At 36.3% G+C, this 18356-nt stretch overlaps 1 protein-coding gene across 4 annotated transcripts in view; it reads right to left on the bottom strand.

Annotated features, from left to right (window-relative positions):
- BCL2L13 (BCL2 like 13) overlaps nt 1–18356 on the bottom strand; it is a 47805-nt gene that overhangs the window by 25228 nt on the left and 4221 nt on the right. For all 4 annotated transcript variants that reach the window (XM_039366866.1, XM_039366626.1, XM_039366701.1 and 1 more), the window contains exons 3-6: nt 16021–16122; nt 12021–12177; nt 5435–5504; nt 3806–3949 (exon numbers count right to left, since the gene is read on the bottom strand). In XM_039366866.1, coding sequence (XP_039222800.1) covers nt 3806–3949; nt 5435–5504; nt 12021–12177; nt 16021–16122 — 473 coding nt within the window. The remainder of the gene's footprint in view (nt 1–3805; nt 3950–5434; nt 5505–12020; nt 12178–16020; nt 16123–18356) is intronic.

Genomic DNA, 18356 nt, shown 5'->3' with positions numbered 1-18356 from the left:
CAGAGAGTCCTTCTTCCAATATTGACCCACCAATAATCTTGTTGCTGTTATCAAATTCAACATTAAAATAGTTTCTTTAGCATCAAAATCCACAAAAATACCCAAAAGAAAGCTCCCTTTTTCTACTCCAACATTACTTTCAGTGTTTATAAGCGGCACTATTAGTTTAAAGTTCTAATTTACAAATAAGTTTTAGCAAAAGCCTTTATATGAAAAAGGCTAATAATTTCAAAAATTTTGTGAAGCAGTTTATTTCTTTCAGGCATCCAACATTTTCTTCTTACATAAAATGAAACCATACAACTTTAAAAACACAAGCTTGTTAAAGGAAATCAAAACCATCTACCAGCCCCAAATTGAATATAATGTAAAACAGAATTAAAGCATATGTTCTTTCAGTACAACTTTGCTTTTTAGAGCAATTAATCATGTCAAATATATCCAGAATCAGAAAACATATTGCCCCTTTAGTACTTTCACTTTTCCAGCATAGTTTCACAAATAGCACAGCCTTCCTAGTTCTTCAAGTCTCTATCAGTCAAATTTAATGCCTGGGTAGAAATAATGGATGAATGCATAATTTATAGTGATAAGATTGGAAAAAATATCCATATATTTTTGCTGCAATGTGTAAATTTCATATTTGAATGATTCAATTTGTATTACTGTGTAGTTATTTTTTTTTATTTAAAATGTTTTTAATCTAGGAATGGCACTACTACTGATTCCCAAGTTTTGTTGTGTGCTACACTGCATCATTCAACAAACAGAAACCAAGATATAGGGTTATTAATCTCTTAATAAACAGCTAAAGATTTGGTATAAACAACATACAGTAAGACATGGGTGAGTCAATGAATAGACCTGAAGATCAAGAACTATTTGTGTAAACTATCTCAACCAATGTTACGATGAGCAAGTTGTATAGCTATAGATGACCCTATCAGAGGACTGGGATTTTGAGGAATTGACTGCAGACTGGCCAAAAAAGAAAAGTCTTTTCAAATTTTTTCAACATAAGCCAGAAGATCTTCACCATTTGATGCTTCACCAACACATCTGGACAAGCTTCCACAGCATCCTGTTTTATCTTAATTTTTGTATTTTGTCAGATCATTGATTTTCCTGGCCATTCAATTTGGTAAGTTTAATTTGGATTTTACTGAATAACATAGAAAAATTCTTAAAAACTCATAATTTAATTTCTTTCGGTTGCTTTTATTTCTTCCTGAGTAAACCTGCACCAAAGTTGGTTTAAATAAAATTTTAAACTGAATATTACTTGTGTTCGGATGCTGATATTGTTTGCCACTAAGCCACAAAAGGGGAATTCAGTAGAAAGTTGATCCTTGCATTGGAATATTTATAAGAGAATGAAAAAAGTGTGTTTGAAGCTGATAATAGCTGACTCCTTTCCAGTCAACTAAACTTGATAAAGTTGTCCAAATGCTCTGAGCCCAAGTGATAGTAACATCTATGTGTCTTGTTTATGCTTTGGCTCTACTAACTCTTTATCTTACATTCATCCATGCTGATACAGATGCAGAACAGAAAGCTCAACCCAGCACCTTTGGAAAAGGACTATCTTTAATTATGAGACTTTTGAGACCACATTTTTTCTAGAGAGTCTGTCTGACTTGCTAGCTAGCTATCCATCCATCCCAATAAACAGTCAGTTTATAAAGATATTAAGCAACCCTTGTATTTGAGTGAATGACTAAGCACTAAGATTTAATAATTAAACAATCAAAGTGATTATAAATAGTGTTTCAGAGTAAATATTCCTAACTTCTGACAAGTAGAATTCTCTAAATCTTTATGAACAACTATGTACTAAAGCAGAGGTCCCCAATCTTTTGGGCACTAGGGACCGGTTCCGTGGAGATTTTTCCGTGGACCGGAGGGGGTGTGGTTTTGTGTGCTGCCTGCATCTCGCGGATGGGGCTTTGCTTCTTTGTGCGGACCAGTTGTTGGCATGCCGCAGCCCAGTACTGGTCCATGGACCGGGGGTTGGGGATCCCTGTACTACAGCATAAATATAGATAAATATATATCAAATATATTGAGAAATGAAAGCAACCTGTAAGCCCATCAGAATGAATTATCTTATGGAAGATATAACTGGACAGTTGAACATTCACACATCTTACATGTTTAATCACATACAGATAGTCCATACAATCACAATTAAAAGCCAGAACCACCTTCACTAAGTGATGTGGTACTTAAATGACTTGTGCCCAATTTTACAACTTTTGTGTCATGGTCATTAAGCAAACTATGTAGTTGTTAAGTAAATCTGGCTTCTCCTATTGACTTTACTTGTTGGATGCTCCCTGGGAAGGTCACAAATGGTGATTACATGATTTTGGGATGCTGCAACTGTTGTAAATACATGCCAGTTACCAAAACCTTCAATTTTGATCACATGACCATGGGGACACTATAATATTGATAAGCAAGGACTGGTCATAAGTCACCTTTTTCAGTACTGACATAACTTTGAATGAATGGTTATGACTACCCTGTAAGTAAGTCAAGGACTATCTGTATGGTTAAAAATGTCTTACAAGTGACCCATAGCTGATGAAATAGAGCTCTGAATTACCCATTCCTAATTCTGCAGCAATTAAGTGTATCATCTAATTGCAGAACTATACTGCATTTGGTAAGTTAGTTTAATGGCAAAAATTAGCAGACATTATGATTGCTAACATAGTATATTGGCTGCCTAATAATTTCATTGTTAACTATGGCACGAACATACAAACAACCTCAAAATTTTGTTTGCCTGCCAAAGACAAACTGGAAGCTAACTTTCATTAAATTTAAAACTTAAGACTGTAGCTGGATATATGAATCCTGCTTCATACTTCAAGTGTAGTTCAAAAAATGAAATTTAAATAATTTGTTATACCAAGATGGGGGAAAATGGGGAAAGGGGAGAGAATGAAAAACAAATGTGCAACAAATCAAATAGAACATAACCTACATAATAGCATAATCTATATTTTATCAAATATAGAGAGGTTTTAAAACTACTGGAGATAATTTCACTAATCCCAGATTAATTCTCTTTAAATCTGATGTTGTTCTGCCTCCCAGTAAGGAATAATCTGGGTGCCCTCAGCTCTACTTCACAACTTTTGCAAGAACAGAAGAGAAAAAGGAAGAAATGATCTGTATGTTTTAAGCAGGCCTCATTATACATTCAACATTACTTTCAAATAACATCTTAAATGAAACTGATTTCTTGCAGAACAATAAATATCCAGATTTTAGAAGGGTAATTTTCTAATATTTAATGGTTAATACAACTGAGGAAGGAACATCTCATGATGCTTAAAAGGAAATACAATTAAACCAAAGAGTTCTCTGCTCAGAATATTATAAATATCAAATGTAAAAAGGGGGAGGAAAACTCCAGAAACCATCAATCATTAGAAAATAAAAAATGAAAAAGAAGTTATAGATTTTATTATATTCACAAAAGTTTAGTAAAAATGGATACAGTGGAATTGCTCCTTGCTGTTTGATAGTTGAAAACTTCTTCCAAAAACTGAAAGTTAGATTAGGTTAAACGCCACAGGAAAAAAAATATATTTAGGAATAAGCTTTGTCTCATGCAGAGACCAGTGAGAATTTTAAAGCCAGTTTTAACAAAATATTTGATCATTCTTTGCTATTTTCAAAAGGGAAGCCATGTGCTTTATCACTACTAAACGTTAAAGCCATTGTCACACTAAAATAGACATATCTGAAGTCATTTCAGAAAAAATATATAGTCAAATATTATCTATCTTACCCATCCGCCTTGCTGGATGATATAATCTGCAACATAATCTTCAAGATAGGTCACTCCAAAATTCAGAAGTGCACCAAGTGGTTCTTGGCCCTTTTTGGACAGCTCTACCAAGAACCGCTGAAGAATCACCAGGGGCACTAAAACCTAAAGAAAATAAGGACCAGGAACTATAAGATTGTGGCATAATGACAAGATTTTCTACATTTAAAGCATCTGATGCATGTTATGTATTTCAGTGTGGACATACAGATAGTCCTCAATTTACAACAGTTGTTTAGTGACCGTTCAAAGTTACAATGGCACTGAAAAAAGTGACTTATGACTGTTTTTCACTGTTACGACCTTTGCAGAATCCCCATGATCACATGATCAAAATTCAGATGCTTAGCAAGAGGTACATATTTATGACCGTTGCGGTGTCCTTGGGGTCACGTGATCATCTTTTGTGACTTTCTGACAAGCAAAGTCAATGGGAAAGCCAGATTCATTTAACAGCTAAGGCAAGAAAGAGTGTAAAATGGGGCAAAACTCACTTAACCAATGTCTCACTTAACAACAGAAATTTGGGGCTCAATTGTGGTCATCAGTTGAGGACTACCTATATTCATGCAAGTATACCCAGTATACTTACATGAAGAAAAACTCATCAAAAATGTACATATATTATTTATAAGTGGAGCAAATTAATACCTTTACAAGTTCAAATCTGAAACAATATTAGAATAATACTCAATAGAATACTGGTCAATTATAATACTGTCCAGAAGGCTAATTTATCTCATAATAAGTTTCTTCATTCATTTATTTTACCTATCTTAGAATTTCCTCCAAGCATTTGTTTTGAATTTTGCAGGATTATTGGGCTGAAAGTAGCCTCCCATTTTAAAGATTATTAAATGGAAAGAAGAGTAGGACTACTTCTAATAAACATTACTGACACTTTAACCTAAACCTCTAGATGGCTTCTCCAGCCATTTCATGAAGAAAATGAAACAATATTGCTCAAAAGTTGTTTCATTTATTTTCTACACTTAATACAATGAGGTGTAGGTGAGAGTTACAGCCAACTTACAATTTTCAGGCCAGAAAGTTATGCTAATATTTCTTTGGAGATAAGGCAGCAGACTACAAGCCTTGTCTTAAAAAAAATGTACTGGAATCAAACAGGACTTTTTCTGGATCATAATTTTTAGTTTGCATTACTGATTTCTGTTTATTCAGCGTTGCTGGCTGTGGAATTCTGGGAGTTGAAGTCCTCATGCCTTAAAATTGTCAAGTTTGGGAAACACTGATCTACTTCAATGTCTCCAAGCTTCATATATATACACACACATTAATATGCACTGTAAACAAGGCATATTAAATATGTAATGTACTTACTCAACAATTATTTTTTGCAACTAATTACTAGTGAATTGGAGGTATCTCAAAGAAGATGTTCCTGAAAAAAAATGAATGCTGCAGACATCACTAGTTAGCCAAGTTAAATAAATCTGTCTGTCCGGTCCTCAATCCAGCCATCCTGAATCTAACCCTGAATTAAGAAATTGAATATATTTCAGGTAATTCACCTAGCGCTGACTTAAAATCCACTGGAAGGAAATTTTAAAAAGTGAGGCTGGTCATTACCTTGCTCCATCCACTACCGTGACTTGCTGCTTCCTGCGTCCTCTCTTTGTATTCCTGATAATTCACTGGCCTGAATGAGAGAAACCAAAAGGGAAGATAATGAAACTAAAGAAAGGCAAAAATATAACATTTTTCATTATATCTGTACACCACTAAACTAACTATATTAACCCAATCAAAAAGGCCCAAGCGATTCTTTGGTTTCAAGAAGTTGAACCAATCTATTAACAGCATGATAAAAATTATACAACTTTGAAAAGCAAACAGCAAAAGCATAAGATCTTGTTAACCGATATTGCCACGATTCATGCCTTGAGCAGATGTCAACTGCCCTCCACTCATTAACAGACATTGTCAGAAACCTAAATATTTTTATTTGTATCCCATCATTCCTATACAGAATTCAGGGTTGATTTTAGCTTCATAAACTCTTTTATGCTAAAGTGCAATGACTTCCCAAAAAAGTTAAATAGTTCACAAGTGTCTTTTTTATACTTCTTAGAAAAAATTTGGAAGATTCAAATTGTTTTTAATATATGGTATCTTATGTAACCTAGATTGAAATAGCTACAGTTAAAATCCATTATTTAACCGCTATAAAGTCTAGTTAATTAAAAATCAGATTCAAATTGTGTATTTTGAAGCAGGCTTATATGCCTTCCTCAGAGAAGTTATTAGCCGAAAGTTTCTGATTTGTATGATAAATCACAGATATTAATACAGTTTAATAATAGAGTCCAACCATTTATATTTTTTTTACAAAAATGGATATAATTCCGCAAGCAACTTAATTTGATTACTTCTACGATATTAGTTATCCCACTATGATATTAGTTATCCCACATTGTTTTCAAGGTTCTCAGAGTGACTACTTCATGATAACCTCTAGAACAGGCATGTCAAATTTGTGACGTCACATGACATTGCACAATGTATTGGGACTCCCCCCCCCATTGCTGGCAGTGGGATGTGCGCGGTTTCGGCATGATGCATCTGGCCTGCGGGCCGGCAGTTTGACATGCCTGCTCTAGGATCTCCCCAGGTATCAGTATCACATGGCCCCCTGTATGAAGATAGGGAAAATTCCCACCTCTAGTTTCTTACAATTCATTGCTTTTTCTGTACAATACAGAAATGTTTAACCAGACTAACAGCATTTCTTCCATGCTGTAAAATGCAATTAATTTTGCCCCAAGGATTTAAACTCATTCAAAATAAACAAGTATGTCTTGATTGTGTTTTTGTTAATTTCAAATTTCAGTTCTGCCTCCTTACCCTAAACTTCACACACTCCTATGGAGAGGCAACAATCTCATACTAGTGAACAAAGATGTTTAGGTTCAAATTCAATTTGGATGTATCCTTTAAAGACACCAGACACACCAGAAGGAATGCGTTTAGCATAACATGTGGATTTGTATATATTATGCATCAGATATTTCCTGCTTAGAGCTATCAGTTATCAATTTAAATTCCACTATTTCTGTAAGTTTTAAGCAATACTAAATTTGGATTCAGCTAATTGAACTCCAGTGTTATGGCTCCTAACTTGAAGTCTGGCACTGCCTTCTTCTGGAATAATTTTCTAGCTTCCCAGTTTAGTCTACTGTCCTGTGACTTCTTCGTGAGTTCTTCTCTAATAATTAAGTGGCTCTGACATTGCTTAGCTCAGTGATGGCGAACCTTTTAGAGACCGAGTGCCCAAACTGCAACCCAAATCCCACTTATGCATTGTCAGGTGCCAGGTGGGTGTGGCCCATTGGCTGGGTGTGGCCCATTGGGGGGTGTGGCCCATTGGGTGGGCGTGGCTACAGTGGTATCGGCAGACTGGGTGGGACTAAAAAGTTCAATCAATCAGTTCCAACTTTGCAAGATCTTTTTTTTTCTCCGCAAGAAGTTGAAATTGACTGATTGATTGAACCTTTTTTGCACACGGCGGTGGAGGCCTAAAGCAAAAAAGTTTTATAAAACCCAGCTGAAGGCCTAGGACTGGGGCAACGGCCCATGTGCCCACAGAAAAGGCTCTGAGTGCTGCCTCTGGCACCCATGCCATAGGTTCGCCACCACTGGCTTAGCTTTTCCAGATTAACCAAGGTTGGATAGATGCTGCATCAAATGTAACATTATATTTAATAGGTCCACTCCTAATTAAATAAACAAGGTTTACAGTGTCAGCTACCATAGTGTGTGCCCCAGATTATCTGGAGTTTCATATGTTTAATTATAACATCCAGTTGACACCAAGAAATGAAATATTTAGCCCTATGTTACAATATAATTGCTCTTTTCCCAACATAGGGCTTTATGGAATACTGCAGAATATCATTTTCAGCTGTGGAAAGTACTTTTCTGATCAACTGCAGAAATTCTTTTTCTAATTTATGGAGATTGGGAGTATTACAGGTAGTCCTCAGATTATAACAGCAATTGGGACACGAATTTCAGTCACTAACTGATGTGGTCATAAACTGTGATATCATGTGACTGCATCACTTAGTGACAGTATTCCTGGCAATCCTTGCGCAAGGGTTGTTAAGTGAAGACCTCATGTGACCACAGTGTGGAAAGAGGCACTGAACCTGTGTCCCAGCCAAGCAAACCAGCAGGTAAGATCTGTGGGCAGATACTGTGGGTGGATACTAGAGAGTGAGGGCTGGTGCTGTAGGTGGGTGGATGCTACGAAATTTGAATTCTCCATGACAAAGGAGAAAAAACAGCAGGAGCAAGAGCAGGAGCAACCTGTGACCTCCTGTCAGTTTCCCAACTGACTTTGCTTGTGGGAAGGCCTGCAAAGGGCACTTACATCATCAGAGAATGCTGCAACCGTTACAATTGTGAATTGATTGCCAAGTGATAGAATTGCAATCATAAGACTACAGAGATGTGCAACAGCTGCAACTTTGAGAACTGATCAAAAGTCCCTCTTACTCAGCACCAACATAACTTTGAATAGTTGCTTAAACAAGTGGCATAAAGGACTACCTGCACTTTTTTTTAAAAAATGTCCCTAGAAACAATTTATGAAGACAATGTTAACTAATTACAGTATTTAGTATACCATATAGCACATCTTACTGAGAACCTAGTGAGAGAAATAAATTGCCACTTATACTGCATAAATGCTATTACATATCAAACACTAGAGACAAGCTTTTGCTGTCCTCAGTAGCATAAGTGGCTGACATAAAAGTATATATACTCATCTGAGATTTGTCAAGCAATTATTATATTGTAAATCACAAAGAGCCATTTGGAACTGAGCAGAATATAAATTAGTGTTTCTTCACTCCAATGACAAAGTCAGCCAATAATTCTATTGTGATTTATTTATGTACCTGATTTTAAATGAACAATGCTAATGGACAATTATCCTAAATTGCTTTATCATTTGTTTGACAAAGAACAGATCACTATAAAAGAGAAAACTGTGTTGATGGAACTACTTAAACACAATACCATTTCTCAAATATTAGATATGTTTTCAGGGACATCAGAAAAATCTCAACTCTCCCAGTGCCATATTTGGCTCCAAAGATGCTTTATAGGCTGCAAAGCCTGTTTAAGAAAGATAAGAATACAGTTGGTCCTTTACTTACAACAGTTCATTTAGTGACCATTCCAAGTTACAACGGCACTGGAAAAAGTGACTTATGACCATTTTTCACACATGACCGTTGCAGCCTCCCCATGATCACATGATCACAATTCAGACACTGGGCATATTTATGATGGTTGCTGTGTCCTGGGGTCATGTGATTGCAACCTAATGGAAAGCAACGTCAATGGGGAAGCCAGATTCACTTAACAACCGTGTTACTGACTTAACAACTGCAGTGATTCACTTAACAAACATGGCAAGAAAAGTCGTAAAATGGGGCAAAACTCAGTTAACAAATTTCTCACCTAGCAACAGAAATTTTGGGCTCAGTTGTGGTCGTAAGTCAAGGACTACTTATAGTCCTTTTAGATAGAATAAAATTCTAATGCCTTTTAAAACTTTTTTTTCAAATTGCTGCAGTTTTAAATTCCATACACTGCTGTATCTACATCACAGACCAAAATAAAATGGAGTTGAATTTGTAAGGTCTATACAATTATACGGTGAGGGAAAAAAGTATTTGATCCCCTGCTGGTTTTGTATGTTTGCCCACTGACAAAGAAATGATCAGTCTATAATTTTAATGGTAGGTTTATTTTAACAGCGAGAGACAGAATAACAACAAAAAATCCAAAAAAAGGCATTTAAAAAAATAAATTGATTTGCATTTTAATGAGTGAAATAAGTATTTGACCCCTTCGCAAAACATGACTTAGTCCTTGGTGACAAAACCCCTGTTGGCAATCACAGAGGTCAGATGTTTCTTGTAGGTGGCCACCAGGTTTGCGCACATCTCAGGAGGGATTTTGTCCCCTTCCTCTTTGCAGATCATCTCCAAATCATTAAGGTTTCGAGGCTGACATTTGGCAGCTTGAACGTTCAGCTCCCTCCACAGATTTTCTATGGGATTAAGGTCTGGAGAGGCTATGCCACTCCAGGATGGAGTGCTTCTTCTTGAGCCACTCCTTTGTTGCCTTGGCCATGTGTTTTGGGATCATTGTCCTGCTGGAATACCCATCCACGACCCATTTTCAATGCCCTGGCTGAGGGAAGGAGGTTCTCACCCAAGATTTGATGGCACATGGCTCCATTCATCATTCCTTTGATGCAGTGAACTTGTCCTGTCCCCTTAGCAGAAAAATACCCCTAAAGCATAATGTTTCAATTATGGGGATGGTGTTCCTGGGGTCATAAGCAGCATTCCTCCTCCTCCAAACACAGCAAGTTGAGTTAATGCCGAAGAGCTCGGTTTTGGTCTCACTTGACAACAATATTTTCACCTGGTTCTCCTCTAATCATTCAGATGTTCATTGGCAAATTTCAAACGGGCCTGTACATGTGCTTTCTTGAGCAGGAGGACCTTGCGAGAGCAGCAGGATTTCAGTCCTTCACGGCGTAGTGTGTTACCAATTGTTTTCTTGGTGACTATGGTCCCAGCTGCCTTGAGATCATTGACAAAATCCTCCCATGTAGTTCTGGGCTGATTCCTCACCGTTCTCATGATCATTGAAACTCCACAAGGTAAGATCTTGAATGGAGCCCCAGACCGAGGAAGATTGACAGTTATTTTGTGTTTCTTCCATTTGCGAATAATCACACCAACTGTTATCACCTTGGTGATAGTCTTGTTTGGAATCTGATTGATTGCTTCTGTGGACAGGTGTCTTTTATATAGGTAACAAGCTTTAAGAGAGTGCTCCTAATCTCAGTTCATTACCTATATAAAAAACACCTGGGAGCTAGAAATCTTGCTGATCGATAAGAGGTCAAATATTTATTTCACTCATTAAAATGCAAATCCACTTGTAACTTTTTTGAAATGTGTTTTTCTGGATTTTGTTGTTATTCTGTCTCTCACTCAAATGTACAAAATCAGCAGGGGATCAAATACTTTTTGCCTCACTATACAACACAGGGGGGCTATCACTTTTAGCAAGTTATTGTGATACTTTTTATCTTATCACATTAACATTCATAACATTAACAAAATGAATGCTTTTATAATATCCCAGTTTTACATATCAAATGTTTTAACATCCCAATCAAACCTACACATCGACTGTACTATATCTGATCCTGCTTTGCTTTCTGAGACCAATTTGTCAACTTGTTATGACTTCTTTAATAAAGCTAGATAAAGACACCAGGAAAGGAAAAGGAAACCAACAAGTATGCACTGTACATATGGTGGGTTTTTGTATTTGTAAAGTTTAATACAACACTTCAGTGACCATACTGCATTATCATTGTTTATACCTGATCTATGCAAGCATAAGTACCAGTGAAGGTATCAATTTCCTACGTAACATTAACACATATTGCTGACTTACATTGCAGCAGGTTCTATTATTTTCTACTTGATATTTTATTAAATGTCAGGAGTGCTTCCCCTATGAAAATAGAGAAGCAATTTTAATAGAAAATGTACACCCAATATGTGTTTGGCAACACTTGCGGTTCCTAAAATACAAAGTTCTCAGTATTAGCCCTACAGTAAAACATCCAGTGTTTAATATTTGGGATGAAGGATTCAAATCTGACCAGTATCTAATATAAATAATAACCTAATTTTTTAAAATATAAATGATGCTGCACTTCAATGGGTAGCCTAGACGTTGATATTTGAACATATCTTTTTAGCATTTATATTTTACTGGGTTCTACTAATCTAGTTGAAATATTAATATATATTGCTAATCCATGTATGATATAAATAAATAAATAACCTTTCATTTTGTTGGCCATTGCGGTGTAAATACTGGATATGAAAAATGTGCTGTCTTTGTGTTGGATCAAAAATCCAGCTTTAAATAACAGAAAAAAATGCTAGTTCATTTTCTGCAATAATCAGCAAGCACATACATTTAAGAGCAAGTCAGTCACGGTAACAAAAAGCTGTAGCAAAATTCAGTCATATCAGCATTATGAAAATTGTGAGAATTTTAAGAGCAAGTACCTTCCTGCTGAGCAAAGCAAATGAGAACTCACTTGCTAAGTAGGATCTCTAATGCCTTTTCAAGAGGTTCTTTCAATTCTTGGAATACCTTCTCTCCGAGATGAGCTAAGCAGTCTTCAATTGAAGTCTCTGGGTTTGCAGGACTAAATACTGGAGACGTGTGGCAGTCAAAGCCAGTTGTAGTGAAAGCTGAAAATAAATAGCAGAGTTAATTTATGACGGATTTTTATCACTAGTGAAAACAATATATTATATATATAAAAAAGGAATTCATTAAAGCAATGGCCCCCAACCTTCAGGGAACCAGGGATCAGTTCTGTAGAGAGAGGTTTTTCCATGGACCAGAGGGGGCATGGTTTAGTGTACTGCCTGCATCTTGTGGATGGGACTTCATTTGTTTGTGCGGACCTGTTTCTCGCATGGCGCAGACCAGTGCTGGTCCACAGACCGGGGCTGGGGACCCCTGAATTAAAGTGGCTAGTATTAAGAATACATGGACTTCCGGTGGATCTGCGCGCGCGATGGCGGCTACTTTGTAGCCGTCTTCCTGGGTAAGTGTTTGAATTGCTATGAACAGCGGCCATCAGCTGTTCAGCGGTTCAAAATCCCCCTCCCGGGCAAAGGGGGGGGGAAGAGGGTTGTCTGAATAGTGGTAGAGCCACTCTCATGCACCCCCAAGGCTTTTTTGTGGGGGTGAGAGGAGTGCTCCCACGGAGTTCAGACTGTCTCCGCTTCCCAGCTGCTTTTGTCCCTAGGGACAAAACAAGCCGCTGCAACCACCTCCGCGATTAAAGTTAGCTGGTGAGTTTTTTTTAGAGGCGGACAGAGCTGAGTAGAGGATTTAGCTTTTGCTTTCTTTGATTTTACTTGGATTTTAAGTTTAAAGATTTATTTTTACTTTTATATCTCTCTTTTTATTTTTTTTCCTTTTGTTGAAAGGGAAAGTAAAATGGCGATCGGCAAGCCTTTCGGGTTTTTTTGGGGGGGGGGGAGGTAGAATGGTGATCGGCAGGCTTTTTGGTGTTTTTTTTTTATCCTTTTCCTTTTTTTAATGATTGGAACGGAATGTGGATTTGATTTTGATGTTGGGTTTGGATTTTAGACTTCTTTGTTTTGCTTTTTGTACTTTTAAAAAAATGGAATGGATTTTTTCTATTTAATTACTTTTTTCTTCTTTCCTTTTCTTTTTTTAACTCTTTTCTTTTTATTATAATGATCTCCTTTTGAAGGATTTTTTGATTTTTTGGAGTTAATCTCTCTTTTTCTTTTGTTTAATTTTAGTAACTTTTAAGGAGTAAAGATTTTTTTTTTTTTAAAGATGGCTCCAAAGCGTCCAGCAATTCCTATAGCTCCTAAGGTGGTTTCTTCTTCGGTGTCAACATCAGCGCAACACCTAAATCAATAGCTTCACCCTCTTCTTTGGTACAGCCAATAATTGTGAAGGATTTGCAAGATATGATAGGAAATGTTATGTCTCAAATTAGGGGAGAAATGAAAGAGATCTTAGAGGAAAATAATAAGATTTTGAGGCAAGAGATAGTTTTGGCCCTAAAAGGAGTTGCCTCTGTTCTTGAAAAGCTGAACTCTCGTGTAGAAGAGGTAGGAGAAAAAGTGGAATTGATGGAGGGAAAATTTGAAAGCATGGAAAAAGAAATGGAAAATGAGATTCTTATGCTTCAATATAGACAAATGGAATATGCCTTAAGAATTAGAGGCCTGGCAGAGTCTGTGCAAGGAAATCTGAGAGAGATGGTTGCAAAGGACTTTGCTGTGATTTTGAATAAAGAAAAAGAGGAAATACTTAGTGAAATTGAAAAATCATTTAGAGTTAACTCTGTAGTGGCAGCGCAAAAGAATTTGCCAAGAGATGTGGTAATTTACTTTGGGAAAAGATCCCTGCGCAACGAAATTATACAAGCTTTTTATAAGAAGAGGTTTCAAATTGCTTCACAAGATGTTATAATTCTAAAGGAGATCCCATCTAAAATTTTAAGAAGAAGAAAGGAGTTTGCTTTTTTAGCAGATGAACTTAAAAAGAGACGAATTTTGTTCAGATGGGATGTTCCGATTGGAATGGTGGTGAGTTACCTGGGGACATGTTATAGACTTAATACTGTTTCTCAAGCAAAAGACTTTTATACTTCGGTCCTGGAGGTATGTTCATCGCCATCCATTAAGTTTAAAGCTTTTGAAGAAAAGAAGGTAGAATTGCAGTTTGAAGAACCTATACTTATGAAAATTGGGAAATCTCAGTTTGAAGGACCTCAACAAGTTGATATGGAGGAGCAGAGGATAACTTGTGCAACATATAACTGTAAAGAAAAGGAGCAACCAAAGAAGGTTAAGGAAGCCTCACAATTATTGGTCTCTGAATCTGCGGGAGAAGTAGGATTTATAAATTTTTTGGAGCAACCTTCAAGGGTAGAATTGCAGTCTGAAGAGCCTATATTAATGAAAAAAGGGAAACCTCAGTTCGAGGGGCCTCAACAAGTTGAGAAGAAGGAGCAGAGGACAACTCGTGCAACATATGATCGTAAAGAAAAAGAGCAACAGAAGAAGGAGTTGAAGGAAGCTTCACAAGTATTGGTTCCCGAGTCTGTGGGAGAAGCAGGATTTATAAACTTTTTGGAGCTACCTTTAAGGGCAGATTTCAAAGCACTTCTTTCGAGGTTTATGGATAAGAAAGACTGATAAGGAATGTGTTTACCGTGGATGGAATTGGTTATTGGAGAGAAGATTATTAAGTTTAAGTACTTAGTTTAAGTATTCAAAAGAGTACTGACTCTGCGGGAGAAGCAAGATTTACAAACTTTTTGGAGTTACCTTTAAGGGCAGATTTTAAAGCACTTCTTTTGAGGTTTATGGACAAGAGAGATTGATTAGGAATGTGTTTCTGATAAGGAATGTGTTTATTGTGGATGGAATTTGTTATTGGTAAAGATTTAAATGTGTATAAGGGAATTTTAATGTAGTAATGTTTAAATTTGTGTTTTGGAGGGAGTTTATAAAGAATGATGGATAATAACATAAGTATGATATGAAAAGGTCCAGAGTATATTATAATGTGTTTAATGATTGGGGTTTTTTTATTATTATTATTATCATTATTTTTAAGAGAAGATAACTTGTTTAATTAAATGTACCTAGATTTGTTTAGGATTTATATGTTTTTTAAGTTTTTTTTTTTGATAGGAGAGAAGATTATGGAGATTGTATGAAAATCTTAGATAAGAAGTTTAAGTTTAAGCATTTAGTTTAAGTATTCAAAGAGTATTTGGTTTTAATGGTATAATGAAGGTTTATATGTTTATTTTTGTGTTTTAGGATAAAGAAAGAGGGAGAGATTAGATTTTAAATTGTAGGTATAGATATTCAAAGAAAGTAATGTTTAAATTTGTGTTTTGGAGGGAATTTATACAGAATGATGGATAATAATATAAGTATGATATTAGAAAATGTTTAGAGTATATTATAATGTGTTTAATGATTGCAATTATTATTTTTAGAGAAGATAACCTATTTAATTTAATGTATTTAGATTTGTTTAGGATTTATATGTGTTTTAAGTTTTTCTTTTCTTTTTCTGAAAAATTTTAATTAAGCCTGTACTCAGCGCTGGGAAGGTTGGGGGAGGGTTTGGGAAGGTGGGGGAGGCTATGGGAGGGTGGGGGGGTTTGGGGAGGGGATTTGTTTTGTAAAATTTAAAAAACCTTCAATAAAAAAAAAATACAGCTCAGGAAGAACACAAAAAAGGTACAGAAAAATAAAAGGCAACCCATCATTTAATACTAAAACAGAGTAATAAAACTTAGGATTTCCATTATTATTCTTACCTATTCAACCTCAAATGAAAATGATCAAAATAAGTAATTTAAATATTGTTGGATTATACCAATATTTCGAAAGCTGTGATTAACAAAGTAAATGAGTGGTCAAATCATGCTAGCGATGCTTGTTTTGGGAACAAGGAAAAATAATACCCTTTCATAACATTAGTAACACAGGAAGAAAAGTATACCAATATGTACAGACCTTCCAAAATTTCTTCATCAAGATGTTTCAATTCTTCCTCAATTTCGGCTTTAACTTTGTCCAGGATTTCTTTTTCTAAAGCTTGTGAGACCGTAGATGGTTCTACACATAGATGAGCAGCAAAGATCAATCACTATTACATATATTTACACTAGAGCAAAAGTACTATTTTGTCATAAACTTAAAAAGTCAAGAGTGTGTATTTAATACAAAGAGGGATCCAAGCAAATTTTTCAAACAGCAAAGTATAATTGAAGAAAGCTAATCATAAGCAGAACTACCCCTATTACTGAATCCTTTTACATTTACAATAGTAGGATTGTGCTGTAAATATATATTTAATATTAGGAACTGGAAGAAAATTAAGACTGATTAAAACAGGCATGTCAAACTGCCGGCCCGCAGCCCGGATGCGTCACACTGAAACCGCGCCCACCCCATTGCCGGCAATGGGGAAAAAGTCGTGATACGTCGCACAATGTCACGTGACGTTGCAAGTTTGACATGCCTGGATTAAAGTGACTTCTTCGGGAATCAGTACCTATAAATGCCTGGAAAGCTGATATTTAATTTCCTGGAATATTATTTATTTTATTTTTATTAATTTATTAAACTTCTATGCCATCGATCTCACTGAGGCAACTCTAGGCAGCTTACAGTCCTACGATTAAAATACTGAATAAAAAATAAAACAATAAATAAGAACCATACATTTAAAATTCAGTTAATCAAGATGGAACGGAAGGGAGCCAAGTGTGCATGGGGCAGAGGTGGGGTCTGGTTAAATCCATTAACCAACTCCAAGATGCCACTCCTCCACTGGGGGTCCAGATCAGCTAGCAGAGCCAGGTCTCCAAACCCTTTTGGAAGGCCAGAAGAGAAGGTGTACATCTCACCTCTGGGAGACGGGGGGCAGGATGTTCCAGAGGGCAGGTGCCACAGCAGAAAAGGCTCTTCTCCTGGACTCTGTCAGCCAAATTTCCTTGACCAACAGGACTCTGCAGTATGCCTTTTCTGCCAATACAGGTGGGGCAGACTAATCCCAGCAGGATGAGCTGGTTTCTCAGATAACCTGGACTCATGCCATAAAGGGCTTTATAACACTTTGTTATAGGGTGTTGCCATTAAGCGCTTCCAGCACTTTGAATTGGACCCAGAAGCAAACTGGCGATCAGTGCAGCTCACAACAGCAGTGTAACATGGGCCGCCCCAGAGGCACCAAGAACTGCCCGCACAGCTGCATTCTACACTAGCTGAACCCTCCAGATACTCTTCAAGGGCAGCTCTGTTTAGAGTGTGCTGCGATAATTCAGCCAAGAGATGAAGAGGGCTTGAGTGACTGAGCGCAGGGACATTCTTAGAATAATGCAGATATTCCAGAATAGTTGTATTTACATTTATTATTTAAGTAGTATATTCTCTTAAATAAATGTCTGTGGAAATTCTTTGTCATCCAGGTCATAGTTGTCTCAAAAGTGCTTTTTTTTTTTTTTTTTAAAAGGCAACTGGACTGTTTTCCTTGAGGAAGAAGACTGCTTCTTCCTCAAAGAAAAAAACAGTCCGCCTTTTTTAAAGAAGCAGTTCTGAGATTCTCTTAACTAACTAGAATATTCTACTTTCTGTTATTTTCCTTCTTATTCATAAAGCTGTTTGGAGAAGAAAAACATACTCCTCACTTCTAGAAAAATAACAGACTGGTGCAAGTATACCAGTATAGCAGTGTCTAATTAAAAAAAATTGTTGATATGGAAGAAATAACACTGATTCTTATATAACTACAAATTTGTGAAACAGTACTTGTTTTGAGAGGCCACTGAGAAGACTGAGGCCACAAAGAACCATTTTTCCATCATGGCATCAATGCTCTAGAAAAGTTTTGCTCTAGAACACAGACCGGTTCCTCAGTGGTTGGCTTCTGGAAGTTCCTAAGACCAAACTTTTCTGCAGGGCCTTCAAGGAATGGCCATCAGCATTTGGATGGTTATTCATTTAGTTACTTATTCTTTGTGCATTAATTGCTATTTTTAGTTATGAACCTGCAGCCCTCTGTTCTTTTTAACAATGTGTTATTGTGTTTTCTGCTGACAACATAACAATATTGTGTTGCTATGTTGCTGCTGCCATGATTCTGCAAAGATTTGGAACTATGCAGGTAAAATAATATATAGAACAACATGACCTGGTTCAAAGGAATTATAAAATTTCCTCTTTGTCATTGTATGGCAGTACCAAAATAATATTCACATGCACAATAATGTCTACAAACCTGGAAATGAATTGTTAATATTCCAGAATTGTTTGATGTTTCATACATACATGATATATATTAAGTGTAT

This window comes from Crotalus tigris, unplaced genomic scaffold (genome assembly GCF_016545835.1).
Source record: "Crotalus tigris isolate CLP2741 ecotype Arizona unplaced genomic scaffold, ASM1654583v1 scf7180000017541.2806704, whole genome shotgun sequence".
NCBI classification, from domain to species: Eukaryota; Metazoa; Chordata; class Lepidosauria; order Squamata; family Viperidae; genus Crotalus; species Crotalus tigris.
This window is presented reverse-complemented; position numbering and strand designations above follow the sequence as displayed.